General features: G+C 51.5%; 1 protein-coding gene across 3 annotated transcripts; it reads left to right on the forward strand.

The window, feature by feature from the left end:
• Positions 1-409: 409 nt before the first annotated feature.
• INPP5K (inositol polyphosphate-5-phosphatase K) lies at positions 410-18670 on the forward strand. 3 transcript variants are annotated; one of them, XM_090290968.1, is made up of 12 exons: positions 410-649; positions 2690-2797; positions 3122-3230; positions 6499-6615; positions 6967-7142; positions 7653-7764; positions 8434-8543; positions 15433-15619; positions 16507-16644; positions 16877-16960; positions 17077-17181; positions 17371-18670. In XM_090290968.1, exons 1-12 carry the CDS (start codon positions 597-599, stop codon positions 17422-17424), a joined length of 1353 nt encoding a protein of 450 aa, XP_090147094.1. In that variant the 5' UTR covers positions 410-596; the 3' UTR covers positions 17425-18670. The 3 variants fall into 3 exon arrangements, with proteins under 3 accessions (XP_090147094.1, XP_090147096.1, XP_090147095.1); XM_090290969.1 differs by lacking the exon at positions 410-649 and having other exon boundaries at positions 2746-2797; positions 3129-3230; XM_090290970.1 differs by lacking the exons at positions 2690-2797; positions 3122-3230 and having other exon boundaries at positions 448-649.
• Positions 18671-18976: the final 306 nt, after the last annotated feature.

An 18976-nucleotide genomic window follows, 5' to 3' on the forward strand; every position in this document is an offset into this window, starting at 1 on the left:
AAATGATACTGGATTACAGGCAGGGCAGTGGCTGCACGGCCCCCTGCCCACTTTGCTCTCTGGGCCTCTAAGCGTTGGGAAGTTGGAGGGGTGGGTAGCGGGCAGCGCACAAGTTAGAGATCGCAGTTGCGATATTAGCGAAACCTGCAAGATGCCAGAGCGTTCCTGCAGGCGTGCCCACGGCCTGCGCCGGAAGACGGGGCCTCGCGCGGGGCAGTCTGGGAGCCGCGAGGACTCCTCGCAGAGCCCCAGCGTTGGCGTCTGGGCAGCCGCACCCCGCACGCCAGGCGGGGCTAGTGTTACTTCGGGTACTGACGAGACGGACACGCCTCTCACGTCGGGTCCTCTCAGCTCCTTTCCTCTCAGCCTTTCACCTTTTCGCGCTTGTTGAGAGTACCGCCTCTTCCCCCGCGGCCACACCATTCAGAATCCTGCGTGCACTCAAACCCCGCCTCTTACGGGAGCCGAGGCGTAGGTCCGGAATCCGGAAGGAAAACAATCGGGCGAGACTGAGCTACCCGGGACCTGGTGCCTGCGCAGTTCTGATCGGTCCAGGACCGGCCTGGGAGAGTCGGCCGGACCACTGCGTGGGGACGATGGCGACTGCGAACCCATGGAAGCCGACCGAACCGAAAGGCGGGAAGCTCAGGTGAGGAAGGACTGCTCCGGGCTGGATCACTGCATCCGACCCCACTGGGGCTGCGGATCTTGGGTAGAAACAGGCTGGGAGGGACCAGGCCTACAGAGCTGCTTCTAGGTCGCAGGTCCTACAAATTATACCTGTGTCGAGCAGGCTATGTTAAGTCCGAGCCCCACGCCCCTTCCAAACTCAAGCCGCCGAGCTAGTTCTCGCTTGGGCTCCCCAGTTAGCTTCTGGAGGAGGCAGCAGTGTTGGGCTGTTTGAAGTTAGACATAACGAAGCACTGTCCCCTCAGCTGTAGGATAGAAATCTGTTCTTACTTTTGATCAGCATTTACATCATGGGGTCTGCCTGATCCCGTTGTGATCTCCTAAAATCCGAAATCAGCTTAGGTAAGATCCTTTGGTAAAGTGATAATAGCGTGGTATTATCTGCATGGGCAACAGCAGACCCTCCATATCACCCTGCCCAGGCTCTGTAGCTTCAGCTTCACTGGAGAGGACACTCCAGCGTCATCGCAAGATGTCGATTCAACACGGGAGGAGACAGATACCGTGTCACTCCCGAGTTGGACTGCACAGCCATTCTCGGCGGTGCAGATAGACTCTTAAGAAGCTACACCATCGTCTCTCGAGACGGACGGCTGCCGACCGAATAGCGTGGTACCGAGCTTGCTTTTGAACAAGGAACACCGCTAATCACCAAATTAGTGCAGGTCACGATGCAAGGATTTGCTGCTAATCGTGGGACTCGAGAACTTGGGCAAGACATCACGATTTTAGCTCCCCATTCACTTAGAATAGGTCCCTGGGAAAACAAGGAGTCCTGGAATAAAAGAGCTGCCTTTCTTAATCTTCTGTTGGACAGCAGGGGGAGATCGTAAACAAACGTAGCACAGAATCTCTGGCTGAGCGCCTGGGAAGGTGTTTCTTGTGTTTTGTTGATGTTCACGGGAAGGATCTGGAAGTTGATTTAAGCTCGCGAAGAATTTCTTCAAGTTGTGCTTTTTTAGGACATGGACCTCCAAGAACAGGATCTGGTGGAGAAGAGATGTTTTGGGATAACCACCCCTTTTCTGACCCTCTCCCATTCGAGATCTGCTGCTGCTGCGGGTCGTCTTCATGGTGTAGCTAGGACTCGCTTGAGGCTTGGAGGCTGGTCTTGCTCTCCACAGGGTTTGTAGCCACTGCCTGCTCCAGACTCAGCACAGCCTGGGGCTTCCTTGGAGTGTTCCTGGAACTACTTAGTTGAGCTTTGCAAGTCTCTCCTTCCCCTGAGCCTCTGATGGGATCCAATGTTAATGAGAGTTGCTGGTCTAGTTCTGTTGCTTTCCCAGGGCTTATATGAAGCTGTGATGGAGGATATCACCAGCTGATGACTTTTCCCAAAAAAGATGGTGATATCCAACTGATGACTTTTGAGAGAGATGTTGAGAAACCTGTTACGTAGAAACTTCTCCTTAGGCTCTCTTAAATGCTGGCAGAATTAGCTGTGCTCCAGGGCTCACAACCATAGGAAGGTGTGAAAGGGAACGTGGTGTTACCTCTGTTATTTTTGGAATCCCCCTGCCTTGTGGAGCTGAGGTCTGTCAAAAGGTGGAACTGAACCTCCAGAATCATTGTGGTGATCCTAGGCATGCTTGGGTGGAAGAACGGGGAGTGGGAAGTTGCTGACTGAGCCACAGAGATTGCTGCAGTGTGAATGGTTGGTGACATTAATAAATTCCTGACTATCCATCCCTTCCCTTGCCTGACCCCAAACTTCTGGGCCCACTTTGGCAGCCCTCCTCATGTCAGCAGCACCAGTGCTGCCAAATGTGGGCAGCTTTTGGCCATTCCAGGGTGGGAATTTCTTGCTTCAGGGGACAAAGGTGGAAATGGAGGGCTTGTAGTTCAGCACCTCTACCCCCACCATCATATGCAGAAACATGTTTCCTATGATGATTGCAGTGGATTGTGGTACAGCCATTAGCAGGCCTATACCTGTCCATTTCCTGGACAAGGTATTATCCTCCTTCCTCCATGATTTCACTTTTTGTCCCTTCCACAGCATACATGTCGTGACATGGAATGTGGCCTCTGCAGCACCCCCTCTAGACCCCAATAATCTCCTGCAGCTGAACGACCAGAACCTGAATCTGGACATGTATGTCATTGGGTAGGTGTCTGCAGGGCCCCTTCACCCATCCCTGTATCTGAGATAAAGTAAGCCTAACCAGTCCCAGGTTGTCCCCATGGAGGCTGCTGTAATCTGTACTCCCTCGTTCTGGAGTCTGAAGGCTAGGAGCTTTCAGCCTTCATCAGGGCCAGTGTCTGTTGTCCTGGGCCAGCAATGGAAGGGGCTGGCGGTTCAGTCAGGGGACGGGGAGATCATAGTCATGAGCACCCAAGGCTTGAAAGTCTGCTGGGGGCAGTTGGAAATGTTGGTGGTAGAGGCAGTCCCCTCCAGGCTAGGAGGGACCCTCTGACCTGGGCCGGGCAGTTTGCAGGAAATGAACTGTGGGATCATGAGCCTCCTTTCTGACACTGCCTTTGAAGACCCATGGAGCAGTTTCTTCATGGATGTGCTTTCCCCTCTCAGCTTCGTCAAGGTAACTTTCAAGTTCATTGGCGTTTGGGAAATGTGCCTTACCTCTTGTCACTAACCCCCAGTCCTTTGGTCTCCCATTCAGGCTTTTGTGTTGTTTCCCATTTACTTAAAGGCCTCAACCTTGGTGACACCTGGCTCCCTGGGGCTCCTCCCTGCCATGTGCCTTTCCCTGGTCACTGGAGCTGAGCTGGGATCCCAGGGGTTAGTTTACGCCTTGATGTTTTTCAGGTTGGGAGAATTCCTTGGGGACATGCAGTGGGGCTTATTAACAGCCCGGTGCCTAACCCCTCCTTAGCCAATCTCTCCTCACAGGCCTACCGTGCAATCTCTGAGTATAATAATAATTGCTACCATTTATTGAATTCTTACGTGGTATTAAGCATTATAAATAAGCTCTTTCTTACATTATTTTAAAATCCTAACAACTGTCTTGAAATATGGGTATTTTACAGATAAAACCAAGATTCAGAAGTCGTACAGGCTGTCTGGGATTTGAATCCAGTTCTTTTCAAACTTCATAACTCATATTCTTAATTACTGTACTTTATTACCATGCTGGCGAGCTCTAAGGTTGGCAGGTATCCCACAGCTAACCTTCTGGTATCAGAGGTGTCCTCTGATTATAGGGGTCATGTACCTCAAATTCTCAGGCGCCCAGGGGTTAGAAAAGGGGAGATAGGTGTGGAGTAAAAGGGTTGTCGGTCTGAAGGGCCAGTATTCTTTGGGGAATTACTTAGCTTGTGGGAGAATCCACAGGAAGGCTCCTGATTGCTGATCTTCACCTTTCTGCCTTGCATAGCTGAGGGGTGAAACACACTCCCATTCAAAACACCTAATGCAGTGCTTCTTGAAAATACCAGAATTGCCCTATTCCCTTCGCTGAGTGACTGGGTTTCTTTAGAATTAATTCTGTTACCCTAGTGTGCTTAAGCATGCTAAGGCAAGAGTTGCGACTCCACCCAAGGAGGACAGAGCCAGGAGGAGGGAAATCATGATTTGGTCTTGCTACTGAGGCTAGAAAATGCCAGCTCCCAGCTCCTGGCTCCCTGCAGGTCAAACTTGGGCCTCTTCCTACAGACATGGAGCTAGATCCTCCCAGAGGGCAGAACCGCTTCTCTCACCACCCACTCCCTTCCCAAGACTGGCAGTCTCCTTGCACCTCAGCTAACTGGCAAGGGATTGGTAGAATGGAACTGAGCCGAGGAAATTAGCTCAGCTTGTGGCAGGGACACAGCTCATTCTACCCAGGCCGCCTCCCAAGGTTGGGAGGCCAGCCTGAGGGCCTGGCACCCAAAGCAGATGACCTTCCTATCCCCAGCCAAGAACTGAGGTGAAGGGCTGAACCCTTGAGCCTACTTCTTGGACAGGAGTAGGTTGAGAAGCCAGGGCTGCCCCCTTTGCTGGCTCCAGGAGTCCCAGTCACCTCCTTTCTAGGCCTTCCCGTAGCCCCACCCACCTCATTGCCTCTAACTAACTAGAACTCCCCCACAAATCCGCCCTCCGCCAGGGCCCCACCCTTTCTCCCCGCCTGAGGCCTTCCTGCCCTACCCCCAGGCTCCGCTTCCCTGCTCCTTCACAAAGCGGACCGGTGCCCCCGTGGCGGAGCCCAGTGGCCCCACTCAGCTCTGGGTTAGGATCAAACTAGAAACTTACGGAATCTTTCCTCGTTCCCTTGGGTGTCAGTCACCCATAGTCTAGCCCTCCCCTTACTTTCATTACCATTTGCACTTGTGAAGGGTAGGAACTGAGACGCGGTGGAGGGTGGGGATGTGGACACCGTTGGAGCAGCCACTGCCCGACTCTAGGTTCTCACGCCTCCCTCACTCGGTCCTGGGTTTGGGGTTCCCCCTGCTTTGAGCCCTCCACTGTGCCAGAGCTCCTGCCCTGCAGGATCAAGTTTCATAATTCCTGGAAGGCCCCAGGACATGCTCCCCACCCGGGGATTTCCTCCTTGGCCTCTGCACCTCATGCTCCGGAAATAGCTAATCGAGGGGTGGATGCAGGCGGCCTGAGTCTGAGGTGAGGGTCACCGGCTCTGGCCCACTCTCATGCCCACCCCACCTCCGTGGCCGCACACAGCAGGCCTTTCGGCTGCGCTGGTACTTTGAGGTTTCTATCCAGGTAGTCCTATGGTCCCTTAGTCTCCTTGAGCATAAGTCCTTCATCTGAAAACCAGGGACAGTGGCTCCTTCCATGGTTGGTGCAAAGATTAACTGTGGTAGGAAGCACTTCAGTAGATGTTAGCTGTTCTCCCCAACCTGCGAACACCGGTCCTCTGTACTCTCTGTCATGCCCTCCACATTGCTTTGGTGCACATCCAACTGCCCACCATCTATACTTATTTTGGGGGAGCATTTTTCCAGTTTTCACTGAGCTATATATAATAGATGCAGAAAGTAAGTGTACCATTTGATGGGTTTTATATGTATATACATCCATGTTACCACCAATCTCGTCAAGAGTCAGCTCTGTCATGTTCCTTCCCTGCATTTATTTTAAAGAATCCTTAAACCAGCCCTGGCTGGTGTGGCTCAGTGGATTGAGCGCCAGTCTGCAAACTGAAAGTTTTCCAGTTTGATTCCCAGTCAGGGCACATGCCTGGGTTGCGGGCCAGGTCCCGGGCTGGGGGCATGTGAAAGGCAGCTGATCAATATATGGCTCGTACATTGATGTTTCTCACTCTCCCTCCCCCTTTCTCTAAAAGTAAATAAATAAAACTTAAAAAAAAAAAATCCTTAAACCAAAAAATAATAGCTGCCAGTTAATTCTTCCAGCATCTATGGATAGATTCCTGCTCTATCAATGAAATAATAGGCTGAGAGACTTGCCCAGTATCAAATACTAAGAACCCAAGCCAGGATTTGAACCAGATTGGACTAACTTCAAAGTCGGTGCCCTTAGCCACTATCCGGCCTAGCTGCATTCCTCTTTGAGGCCCTGGCTCGCAGGGCTGGTGGCACAAGAATGCCCAGAGGACCCGAGGAGGGCATCATTGGTGAGAGGAACACCTGTATACATGGGGCAGGAGCTGAAGAGTTGATGCCCTCCTGATGGCAGCCTTGCCTTCTCTGTCCTCACGTCCATGAACAGAGACATAGGTGCTCAGCTCCTACAGTGCATCATTTGGCAGCTAAAGGGAGAGAAACTCTGAGACAGAACTGAGATACCATAGACCCTGGGGAAGGGCATTTGTGTGGCACAGGGCCTGGCAGGGACACACTCAGCCTGTATGGGGAAATGAATGACCATTGTCCTCCCCTGTCCTGCAGGTCTCCTCTGTCCGCATGCAGGGGCTCCTCTTACTGATCTTTGCCAAGTATCAGCATTTGCCCTTTATCCAGATCCTCTCTACTAAGTCCACTCCCACTGGCCTCTTCGGGTTCTGGGTAAGAACTGAGTCTTGTCTGGGTCATGAGCTGGGAGGCCTCCTATTACTGGGCCTGGAAGGGCTGGGAGCTTTAGAGCTGGGCAAATAGAAAAAGGAGTACAATGAATCTTGACATTCTAACCTGGCTAGTGCCCTGCATACCTGCTCTCCTGCCTCTGGGGGTTTAGCATCCTGAGACCTCGGGCTGGGCGAGCTGGGCTCATGGATAGAGAGCTTGCCCTGGGAAGCTGAATGTCTCACCCTGGGAGATCCTGTGGGAGGAGAGACCATCCCCCTTCAGGCCTACAATGGGAAAAGAGAGGTGTGTCCCAGAGCAGCTTCCAACTCTTCTGCCCACTTGTTGTACCAGGGGAACAAAGGGGGCGTCAGCATCTGCCTGAAGCTCTACGGCTATTATGTCAGCATCATCGACTGCCACCTGCCCCCTCACATGGCCAACAATGACCAGCGGCTGGAGCACTTTGACCGAATCCTGGAGATGCAGAATTTTGAAGGACTTGATATCCCCAACATCCTGGACCATGAGTGAGCATGCAGTTGCCAACTGCCGCCCTGTCCTCCTTCCCACAGCAGGCCAGGCAAGCGTCCCCTGCCCAGTCACTGCTGCCCATCCTCATCCCTGATATCCCATCAGCTCTCTTACCCAGCTTTGCTTGCCTCAGGCCTGGGATCCATTCCCCTTCCCTGCCTAGAAGCCCTGGTCACTTCTGAACATGTCTAGGCAAGAACCCCGTGGTTCCTGAGGTTACCCAAAGGGCTGGTTCTCAGCTTTGCCTGGTGACCAGTTGAGGGAGGGAGAGCTAGAGCCTGCTTCGTATTTGCCACTTGCACTCAGGGCTGGACTCTTCGGCTTCACTGATGGGGTGGGAGCCACAAAAACAGTCCTGTTGGGCGTCTGCCCTGGTTTTCACCTCGCCCTCTCCCGGCATCTGACTTCTCACCTGCAGTCCCTGGAGTGAGCAGTCCTGAGCCCCCTCTGCGCCTCCTCCTCTGGCCTCATTACAAACCTCAGGCTGCTTTCTTTTCTTTCTGAAGCCTCATTGTCTGGTTTGGAGACATGAACTTTCGGATCGAGGACTTTGGGTTGCACTTTGTTCGAGAATCCATAAAAAGTCAGTGCTACGGTGACCTGTGGGAGAAGGATCAGGTATTGGGGCGGCGGGCCCAGAGGGGTGATCTGAGCCCTTGGTGGAGGTCCAACGTGAAATGTTGGGTTGCTTAGGTTCCTTGGTGCCTGTGCCCCTTTCCCAGCCCTCTGAAATCCCTGTTCCCAAGCAAGGAGGAGTCTTAACAGGGCTTTGCATCTGGGGGTGGGGCAGCCAGTCCTGGCAGGACCTAGTCTTCATTTGGAGGAACCTGGGTATAGCTGCTGACTGTGCATTATCATAGGGAGCACGAGGGGCTCTGGCTTGCTGAGCACCAACCTTCTTGTATCCCTGTCGTCTTTCCTGTCCCCAGGCTCGCTTGCCTCCTAGAGGATGAGAAACCACCCATTTGGGGAACCCTGTCTACCCCCGCCTCCCCTCTGACACATGTCTACTAGTGGCTCCCAGAGAGATGGAATTCAAAGCCTGGTCCCTATAGTCCAAGCACTGGGAAATGGCAGGCAGCTGCCTCCCCTGGGACTGTGGGGTAATGCTTGCGAAAGAACTCAGCTGTTCTCTTGGGGGTGGGGGTGGGGTGCTGGGGCTGTGAGCAAGTGAGGTGACATTGCTTGACTCTTACCTCACCTTGATGGCTGACCCCTTAAGTGGAGTGTACTGCTGGGCCGCGGGGTCACGACCACTGGGAGATGAGATTGTGCCTTTCTCTGCAGCTCAGCATTGCCAAGAGATGCGACCCACTACTCCAGGAGTTCCAGGAGGGCCCTCTGCTCTTCCCGCCCACCTACAAGTTTGATAAGAACTCCAACAACTATGACACCAGGTGAGGGGGCTCCACCAGTAGAGGATCAGCCTACCTTGGGTCTCAAATTAGCCTGTGAGGAGGAAATGGGGAGCCAGGAGGCCTGGGAGTCGGACAGTGCTGGCTGGCCCCAGTGGCAGTGGGAGCTGCCTCAGAATACAAGTGGCAGGGAAGCAGGAGTGGATCCAGCCATCACCTCTCAGGAGTAGTGCCCCTCACCTGCTCTGAGGCGCTGACCGTGGGAGCTGTCCCAGACTGTCCTCAGAGAAAGCAGGTGGGGGAGCCGGTGCTGGCAAAGATGTGTGGTGGGCAGCGGGGCAGGTAGAGCCAGAGAAGAGGAGGTAGCTGATTCCTGCCTTACGAGAGGCTGCTTTTCAGCATTTTGGGAACCCCTACCCCCACCCCCCAGTGTTTTCTGGTCCTCCCCAGATGGGGGCTTGACTCAGCCAATTACTGGTATTAAGTACCCCTGTGAGTGGGTCAGGTACTGTTTGGGAAGGTAAAGTAGTAGTCATCAGTGGAGAATTTTATGGGGAAAAATATAGAGACAGTGTCTCTCATAGTTAGAAGCACAATTCTGCATACGCTGCATGACCTTGGCCAAGATATTTAAGGCTTGATTTTGTCACCTATCAAACGGGGGTGATAACAGCATCCTCTTGGGTTGAGGATTGAATGAGCCCTTGCATGTGTAGAGCCCAGTGCCTGGCACCCAGTAAGCACTGTGATGACTGCTATAATTATTTTTAGGTCCATGTCTTCAGATTGTAGTATTACTGCAGACCTTTCTAAGAAGCTGAGAAAAGGGGAATGACCAAAACCTTAGGTTTAGGGAGAGGGGCCAAAGCAGCTCTGGCAAGAGGTCCCTGGCCCAACATAGGGCAAGGAAAGAAAAAGAAGAACCCCTTACATGTTATGGGGCTTTTTATTTCACTTGAAACAGCTCCTTCATTTATTCCTCCTATCAGGACTGTCTTTGGAGGGATGCAGGAAGTCCTCCAGAACAACCTGGGCCTTTGGGATTAAGGGAGTGAATAGGTATCTGCACAGCCAGGCCAAGGTGAGAGGCAGAGCCACTGGCCCAGTGCTTGCAGTGGTGTGACAGAGCTAGTGTTGCCGCCAAGGAATGGGACGAGCCTACAGGAGTGTGGAGCAAGACGGAATGTGGTCATGGCCTGGGCGATGCGCACAAGTAGAGGCCATGAATGCTGGAAAGAGTTTAGCCAGGGCTATGGAGCAGTCCAGGAATGGAGGTAAGAAGGCGTCTCCAGCTGGCCCAGGCCCACAGCTGTAGGGAGACTGCCAGTCTCCTGGCCATCCATTAAAGATGACAGTCATGGCAGTTAAAAGGCCTTGGTGCGCCAGGCTGGGGCCTTGGGAGCTGGACCCTCCACCGATTGACTTTATTTTTAAAAAATATTTATTTATTTTTAGAGAGAGGAAGGGAGAAAGAGAAACATCGATGTATGAGAGAAACAGATTGATTGCCTCTCACACGCCCTCAGCTGGGGACCTGTCTGGGAATCAAACCAGCAACCCTTCAGTTTGGAGGCTAGTGTACAATCTACTGAACCACACCAGCCAGGGCTGACTTTATTCATTCATTTATTTATTTGTTTACTTATTTTTCTTACAATGGTCAAGATTGATTGTTTGTATTTTTTTATTTATATCCTCCCTAATTAAAAAAAAATTGGGATAGTTTATTAGTTTTCTATTACTGCATAACAAGTAAACCCTCATTTAAGAGCTTAAAACATCATGAATGTACTCTCTTTCCATTTCTCTATTGGTTAGAAGTCAGGGCATTGCATCGTTGCATCCTCTGCTCTCAGAAGGCTGCACTCAGGCGCTGGCTTGGGCTGATTCAGATTGTTGGCACAATTCATTTCCTCGTGGTGTGTGACTGTGTTCCCCATTTTCTTGCTAGTTGTTGGTCAAGACCATTCTTAGCTCCGAGGAGCTGTTCCTCTTCATAGGCAGTTTACAACATAGCTGTCTACTTTCCTCCTCCCCACCAATTGGCTTTAAAACCTCCCTTGCCATCAGAAAGAGAGCTTCTGATAAGCCATGTAGCCAAGTGTCCCTTGGCTAGGTATGGTAGGAAAACCATCAGGAAGCTGTATGAAAGTTACTGCTGGGTCTAGGCCGCAGTTGGCAGGGACTGAGATTGGGTAGAGAGGCTCAGGCATGTTAAAGGACTTCCCCAGGTGGCTTAGCCAAGGATGGTGGAGCTGGAGCTCAGACCTGAATCTCTGGACTCTGACTCACAGTGCTTTCCTCTAGCGCACAGTACCTCTGAAGTCACTGCTATTTTTGCCAGCAGCAGCAAAACAGGACAGCAGAGTCTTGCTAAGGAGGAGGCAGATACTTATCTCCACATCACTGATACAGTCCACCTTGTGGTTGACATTGTTGAGCACTTGCCAGGCATTGTGCAAAGGGCTTTGCCTGCATCACTTCACTTAATTTGTACCATATCCTCATTAGGTAGGCACTTGTTACTGACTTTACAAGTAAGGAAACTGAGTCTTGGAATATCTAAGTAGGATAATAACAGTAAGTGATCCAGCAAGAATTTGAACTTGAGTCTGTGTGACTCCAGGAATGGGGGGAGGGAGGGCATGATAACTACAATATTGCTGGCTGGCACCAGGGTCCAGAGGCAGCTGGGAGTTCCTGCTACGGCCAGGGCCTGAGCCCTACATTGCGAGCGAAGCCTTCCTGCCTCATCAGATGTTGTTCATCCTTGACATCCAGGTCAGACACCATCTACTAGAGAGCCTTCCCTGACCCACCTTCCCCATCTCACTGAGAGTTCTCTTCTGCCCTTATGCTGCCACAAGCCTTGTCTAACCACATGTTCTATGTTGCTTTTAAGACACAGTGTGCCTTTCTTGCTGTACTGTAAATGCCAGAGCACAGAGATAGGATCTGATTTATGACCATCCCTGGGATGAAGCATAATGCCTGGCATATATTTCCATTGGGAGCTTGAAAGGACAAGAGAGAAAGATAGAGTATTTACAGAGTAGCCAGTCTCGTAGAGAGCCATCCATAGCAAAAGATTCAAATAAACACTAGCAAGTTCAGGGGTTGGCAGATAGGAGGTCCCAGAACTCTGGAAGTGCCGAAGGAGGGTGAAACAGATGGTGGGAGCAGCCAAAGCCAGGAGGAGTCAATCAGAGTTGTCAGAAAGGCAGCAGAGTTTGGCAGAAAGAAGGGCAGGCATTCCAGTTAGTCAGCAGCACTGACAAGAGGCAGATGGAGCGGAACCTGACCCAGCCGTGCAGAGTAACTGGGAGTGAGTTGCGTGCAGGGCATGGGAGGCAGCTTTGCCCAGCTCCGGCAGTGTCCCGGAGCCAAGATGTAATGAGAACCAAGGTCAGCTCCATTACAGGGGAGGGTGAAAGGGCTGAGGGCCAGAAATCCTGTTCAAGTCAGGGATTGCAACAGGGTTTTGTTACGTGAACCCAGTCAACCTCTCTGCTAAGGCAGTGGGCAGAGGATATGATCAATCTAAAGACTCGTGTCCGTGTCCGGAGTTCAGTGAGACACTTAGAAGCCATCCACAGGAAGCTGAAGGGGAGAATGCTTTCAGACCCAAATATAGAACACATCACTACTTTTGGATCAGTAAGTTGGCTCAGTTTTCTGGGCTCTTAAACTGAGAGAATCTTGCAAAGCTACTTGGTTTTAATTTTTTAAAAGTAAAGACATACTAATCTCCAGAAGCAATTCTTGTATTCAGTCCTGACCATTCAGCCAGAAAGCATTAGTGAGGCCCTGTGCATGTAACACACTGTAAGACAGTTCTGGCAGCTCTGAATCGGCCACAGCGGGACGCTGGAGGGGACAGAGTGTGGTGGAAGGAGCTCAGACTTCACAGTCAGCAGACCTGGCATGCTCCCCACTTCCACCTGGACAAGGTGACCTCTCTGGACTTCATGGTCCTGTAGGAGAAAAATGTGATCTGAAACATTCTTCCAGTGTTGGAAGGATTAGAACCGTGTGAGACACCTGTCCTTGCCCAATGCACAGAAGGACCCCACGTTTAGCTATACTATTACTAGAAATGGAGAACTGGGGGAATGTAATACATGTGATATTTAATTAGTACAGATTTGTTTTGCTTATTTATTTTGTTTGTCAAACAAGCTCCTCGAGGACCCTGTCAGTCTCATCTATCAGATCCCCAGTTGGCCTGGCGTGTAATAAGAGCTCAATAAACCTCATTGAAAGAATGAGTACCACAGGTGACTAGGGGTGAGCCCGGGCCAGGCCACGGAAAAGCAGGAAAGGCTGCGAGGCACTGAGGAGGAAGAGAGACAGGCTGCGGTCAGGCCTTGGGAACGATTCTGACATGACAGCAAGTCTTGGGCTCTTAACTGTGAGGGAAGTTGGGGAGAGGAATGCTTTGAAAGGGAAAGTGGTATATTTCTGTGGTTTATTACCAAGTTTTAAGCATTGTTAGGCACTGAATGTCCAAGACTTGGTGTGGTCTCTGGGATGAAATACCACATTCCGAGGTCCTCTCAACACTCCTTAAAGAGTGAACGGCTGAAACAGTCCATGGAGGCCCAAGCAGAGGCGGTTTAGCCGGTTACTACCTCTTGACAGCTCACTAGACGCGCCTTAATTTACTTTATCTTCACAGTAGCTCTTTGAAGTAAGTGCTGTTATCAGCCCATCTTAGAGTTGGAGAAACCAAGGCTGGAGCAATGAAGTCACTTGCTCATGGGCACATTAGCCTTTTTATCGTTTAAAACTAGATTACTGGTTTATTATAAAAGGATGTGGCTCAGGAGCGGGCAAGTGGAAGAGAAGCACAGGGCTATGGGGAAAAGGGCTGGGAGCTCCCAGCGCACCGCTGTCCCCGGCCCCCACGTGCACCAGCCCAGAGCCACACGGCTCTAAACTAAAAGGGCAGAACCTTCCCCAACTGGGCTCTTACCCTAGAGTCAGAGTTCACCACTGAGCTACCGTTTCTGCCTCTCTCGCTAGAAAACTGTATTGCTGTTCAAATGACAACAGTATGTGAGAAGTGTTTATTTAAAACAGTATTTGAATAAAGGAGAAGACAAAAATAGTATTTCAAACTGATGATAAGCCTGTAAAGCTATCTATACATTAAGAGTAGATGGGCATTTTTGAGGAGAGAGATTGAGCTTGGGGTTTGTAAGTCAGTTGTCAAGTACCTACTATGTGACAGGCTCTGTACTAATGCTGAGTATGCACAGGAGACTCCAAGAGCCAGTCCCTGCCTTCCTAGTTCACACACTAACTGCTACGCTGACTGGGAAAGAGACAGCTACCATATAATGTAATGGTGAAAGTACTGGTGTCAATGCTTAGGAGGAAAGAGGGGAGGGCAGGGACAGCTTTATGACAAAGACATCGTTAGAGTTAGGCCTCTCCCTGTGAAAAACGGTGTTCCAGGCAAAAAACTTTTAGAGTAAAGGTCCTAAGGCCTGAGAGTCTCCAGCATGGGCTGGGGCTAGGATAGCAGAGAGAGATAAAGGCAGGGGCATCAGGCTCTGAGCACCCTGAAAGCTGCACTTGGTGACTTGGCTTATTCTAGAGGCAATGAAACTTCTTAGAGATTTTCTTCTTTCTTTTTTTTTCAGATTTTATTAATTTACTTTTTAGAGAAAGGGGAAGGGAGAGAGGTGACGGAGAGAAACATCAATGTGCAAGAGATACATTGATTGGTTGCCTCTCATATGCCCCCAACTGGGGACCTGGCCTGCAACCCAGGCATATGCCCTGACTGGGAATCGAACCAGCCACCTTTCAGTTCGCAGGCCGGCACTCCATCCACTGAGCCACACCAGCCAGGGCAAAACTTCTTAAAGATTTTAAAGTAGGAAATTATCTGACTCATTTGATCACGCTTTACTACTCTGCGGTTCATTCAAAACCAAGGGGGAGGAACTGTTCCGCCACCCCATTTCAGGATGCAAGGTCTCTATTTGGAGGGCAGGGCCTGGGTCCCCAGCTCTTCTTAAAGAATAATCAGTAGCTGCTTGAGCAGGACTGGGTCAGGAGTCAGAGACTTGTCTGTCTTAAGGCAACTACACTTACCTAGGAGAGGAAAACACTCTTGTCTCCAGGGGTGTAGGTCATCTCATACTTCTCAGGGAAAATGGTAAGTGAAGAACAGGTGGGAGGTCTCCCAGCTGACTCTTGAGAACAAAGAACCATAATAAGCAGTGTCTACAGAGAGCTTATACCAGGCACTGTGCTAAACATTTTTGTGCTTTATCTTATTTAATCATCTCAGCAACGCTATGAGGTAACTAGTTATAGTCTCCATTTTACAGATGAGGACGCTGAGGCCTAAGAGGGGTTGGTTGGCCAGATGATTTATGCTCTGTGGTCATGCTGCCTGGCCTTGAATCCTGGCTCCACCACTCAGTAGCTCTGTGACTTTGGGAAAGTTACTTCCTCTCTAAGACTCGATCTCTCCACCTATAAAGAGTGAAATAAACAGGACTGATCCACAGGCATGTAGTGAGCATTCCCAAAATGCTTCCCTGTCCTTTTCCAAGGTTGCACGTTTAGTAAGGGAGGAGCCAAATTCAGCTCAGGATCTGTCTAACTCCAAAATCCAAACCTCAGCTTCTTTGATCTACTGCTGCTTTTGTTTAAGAAATAAGAAATGCTTTGAAATGGAATGTTTTTGAGTCAGCATTTGATTCATAAAATTAGACTAGACCGAGGGTCCTTGGCTGAGTCTGAGAAAGGCACCATCCTTCCTGCTGCCAGGCCGTCCCTGCTCCAGCTCTGGCCCAGGGGGCTCATGGCTGCTGGTAGGCCCTGGCGTTAGGGGCTCCAGCAAGCCAGTGGGGGTGCCTAGTGCTCTCCCGCCAATGCTTTCTTTTCTCCCCATTCCTTTCCCCACCCACAGTGAGAAAAAACGCAAGCCTGCATGGACTGACCGTATCCTGTGGAGGTTGAAGCGCCAGCCCCACTCTGACTCCTGCACCCACAGGCTGCCAGCCTCCCGGTTCTCCCTGACTCTGAGGAGCTACATCAGCCACATGATGTACACCATCAGTGACCATAAGCCTGTCACCGGCACCTTTGACTTGGAGGTGAACTTACAGGCTGCCCAGCACTTGGCAGAGGAGCAGCCATGCTGGGTCACTGAGAGAATCCCCAAACCCTCCAGGTCTGGATTCTAATGTCAGCAGATCCCCCAGGGGAGACCTGTAGGAGGACATGATTGCCTTTCCTCCCAGGTCAGGTATCCCAGCTCTTCGTAGGAGCTGTTGATGGCTCTGCCTGCCAAAAACGTGCTCAAACCCTTTGTGAATAGGTTTCCATTTCCTCTTGGTACTGTCCCTTGGGGCTGAGTTCCATTATGCTTATTACCTGCTATGCGAAATGGGACTTCCTTTTATTTGTCCTGAAGTATCTGGCTCACGTTGCATGGGGAGCTCCCTCCATCCTTGTATTTTGGCATCTAATGACCAAGTCAGTGTTAACCTTTGAGCTGCTGCCCGCCCTCAGCCTTCACCTTTTCATACTGCTTTGCCTGTCTGTACACCACTTATTCCTTCTACATGCCCATCTCTGTTGTTACCACAGGGGACCTTTCCCTGAAAAATTGAATGTGGGTCTTTGGGTCAGAAGCCCTGAAGGCTTAAGAGCAACTACCTGGCTCCTTAAACCTGCCAGCAATTCACCTCATTCTTTCCCACCCTCACCCCTGAGCACTGGACTCTGCCTGGTTACCCAGCCGGCCCTCAGCCCTGTCCTTCCTGCCAGGGCCAGCCACCCCTGTCAAGTCTTTGGTCCTTTCTCTTTCCAGCTGGCCAGCCAAGGTCTGCTACTTTCTCAGGGCAGCCTAGCATTCTGTGCCTACCACCCGGGTGCCCCTCCCCCCACTTACTTGTTTAAAGAGCACAGTAAGGACATTTATCTCAGAGAAGGGAATGATGCTATGGATTTTCAACTCCTTTCCCATCCCTGTGTGTAGCTGGAGCCATTGGTATCTGTCCCACTGATCACCCTGATGCCAGAGGGCCTGTGGACCATGGAGAACGACATGCTGATCAGCTATACCTTGACCCCAGACTTCCCCAGCAGCTCCTGGGACTGGATTGGACTGTACAAGGTGATGTGATGGGTGAGGCAGGGAGTCCATCAGCCACATCGCTCTGGTTATCCATCATGGCACTCATGGGAGCTGGGCACAGAGACTAGAGAGCTCACCTAGGGGCTGGCAGTGAAGGGGAGGGCAGGCAGTGTGATAGCCAAACCTAGGGGTGAGGCCATCCTCTCCTTAGGATTTGCTGCAGGTCCTGTGTCCTCTCAGACCACTGACCACCCAATGCCCCCTTCCGCAGGTGGGGCTTCGCCACCTTAATGACTACGTATCCTATGTCTGGGTCGGGGACAACCAGGTGTCCTTCAGCGACGGACTGAACCAGGTATCTGCCCCCCTTTCCTGAGATAGGCATTCCACATCTCCAGCAGGAGGGCTTGCTAAGAGCTGGGTGGGACCCAGGGCCGTGGAGCTGACCCCATTCCTGTCCATCCTCTCCAGGTTTACATCAACATCAGTGATATCCCTGAAACTGAGGGTCAGTTTCTCCTCTGTTACTACAGCAACAGTCTACGTTCTGTGGTGGGGATGAGCAGTCCCTTCAAGGTAAAGTGGTTGGCTGGGGGGAAAGATACGCAGAGGACTTGAGCTTGAGCCCTTCATCCATTCCCCAAGGCCACAGGCCCAAGAGCGAACATGTACCTGGAGCTGCAGCAGTTGGGGACTGACAGTGATGGAGCAATCTGGAAGAAAACTCTTTCCCCCTTCTGCTCACTGCTTGTTTTATCCCCCCAGATCCAGCCTCATGCCTTCTTGGAAGAGGACCCGCTGGGTGAATGCCAACCGTAGATGTGAGCCTAGATGAGCAGGAATCCAGGGCGGAGGCCAGAGCTGACAGCCAGCTCTACTCATCACTTCCAGGAGCACTGGGGGCCCAGCCCAACCCTCTGAGGAGGCAGCAAGTATCCTTCACCTCCCAAGGGGACCTCTAGTCACACTCCTTTGCTTTCTCCAGTCCAGATCTCTGGAATTGGCCACTTAAACAGAGGGTTTTGTTGCTGAAATGTGAGTGAAACCAGCTAGTCTGTCAACAGTGAAGACCTGGGGATAGTCCACCATAGGTGGGAAGGACCCATCAGCCCACGTCTCATTTCTTGACTTCGCCCACATACAGTTTTAGGCCTGCCAGACACATGCCCCATCTGGCACAGGCCTGCATTCTTCTCACACCATCCTGGGCCTCAGGCTGCCTGGGCAGGGAGATGCTCACATTTGTACAGGCTCCATAGACTCGTTGGCATAAGCAGCACTGGGTGCCAGGAGTCTTGGCATCTCATTGCCTGTCCCCCTGAGGGATGGGAAGGAAGTCTGGGGTCCTTGCTTTGAGCAGAAGCAGTATGACGAAGTGGGCAGGATGGAGGCGCCCCTTTACCATGGCTCTTATCTAGGGGTGGTGGACAGGTTGAATATCCTGCCTATGCCCCCTGTCCCCATGGATAGTGACCCAGGAAGTTCCAGGACCTGAGCAGAGAATTGGACCCTGGTTAGTGATCATGACCAGCATGACCCTGCTGGTGGATCATGCCCCCAACCTGGCATCTTGTGAAGAGTTGGCAGGTGGTAGAGAAGCTGTGGCCCCAGACTTTTCCAGGGTGTTCTTTGCCCAGTCAAGCTCATCTGCCTTTACCCTTGCCTGCAGCCATTGGCCAGAAACCTGCCCTCTCTCTAAGCCAGTCTGGGATCTAGAAGTGGGGGCACTTCTAGAAAAGGCTGGGACGAAGACATTTTAGAGAATCTGGCCCTGGGAACTCCAGAGAGCATTCTCCAGGTGCTATGTGGATGTGGCTGTCTCTACTTCTACCACCTGCCACTGGTGACTCAACGACCCTTCTCCCAGGGAAAGACACCTCAGGGAGCCTGCTCTGTGACTGTCACACCAGTCGTATAACCTGAGAGTGAAGAACACTCCAGTTGCTCTGCATTCCACATTCCTCCCTGGGAGCCATGTGCCATCAAGAACTAACCCCTGGCTCCTAGCAGCCTTGGCTGTCTGTTTTCTCTGTTACATTGGGGGATAATGAGAAACGTGCTTTTACACTTGTGTGTGACTCCTTCATGACGGTGGTGGGAAGGGGTACATGGTGATGGGCCTTTGCCAGACTCCAGGATGCGGGCCCTGTAGATCCAGACTAGACTTTCTGTGTCTGCGGATGACGTGTTGCCCGGGTGGGAACGGGATGAGAGTCTGAAGTAGTGGCCCTCCGGGTCCCTGGCCCACTTGAGCCATGCTCTCGGGCACTCAGTTAACTCTGCTGCTAAGTAGAATGGGTTTCCTTGAACTGATAACTGTGCAAAGGTGTGTACTCCGCTCTCACTGGCTCCTCACCCGCCACTCCCCCAC

This window comes from Furipterus horrens, unplaced genomic scaffold (assembly GCF_987537825.1).
Source record: "Furipterus horrens unplaced genomic scaffold, mFurHor1.1.pri manual_scaffold_11, whole genome shotgun sequence".
NCBI classification, from domain to species: domain Eukaryota; kingdom Metazoa; phylum Chordata; class Mammalia; order Chiroptera; family Furipteridae; genus Furipterus; species Furipterus horrens.

Coding starts and splice junctions, on each gene's coding strand:
- INPP5K (XM_090290968.1), top strand. CDS start 597: ATGGCGACTGCGAACCCATGGAAGCCGACCGAACCGAAAGGCGGGAAG. Junction 7,143..7,652: donor CCCAACATCCTGGACCATGA/GTGAGCATGCAG, acceptor TTCTTTCTGAAG/CCTCATTGTCTGGTTTGGAG. Junction 16,961..17,076: donor TCAGCGACGGACTGAACCAG/GTATCTGCCCCC, acceptor CATCCTCTCCAG/GTTTACATCAACATCAGTGA.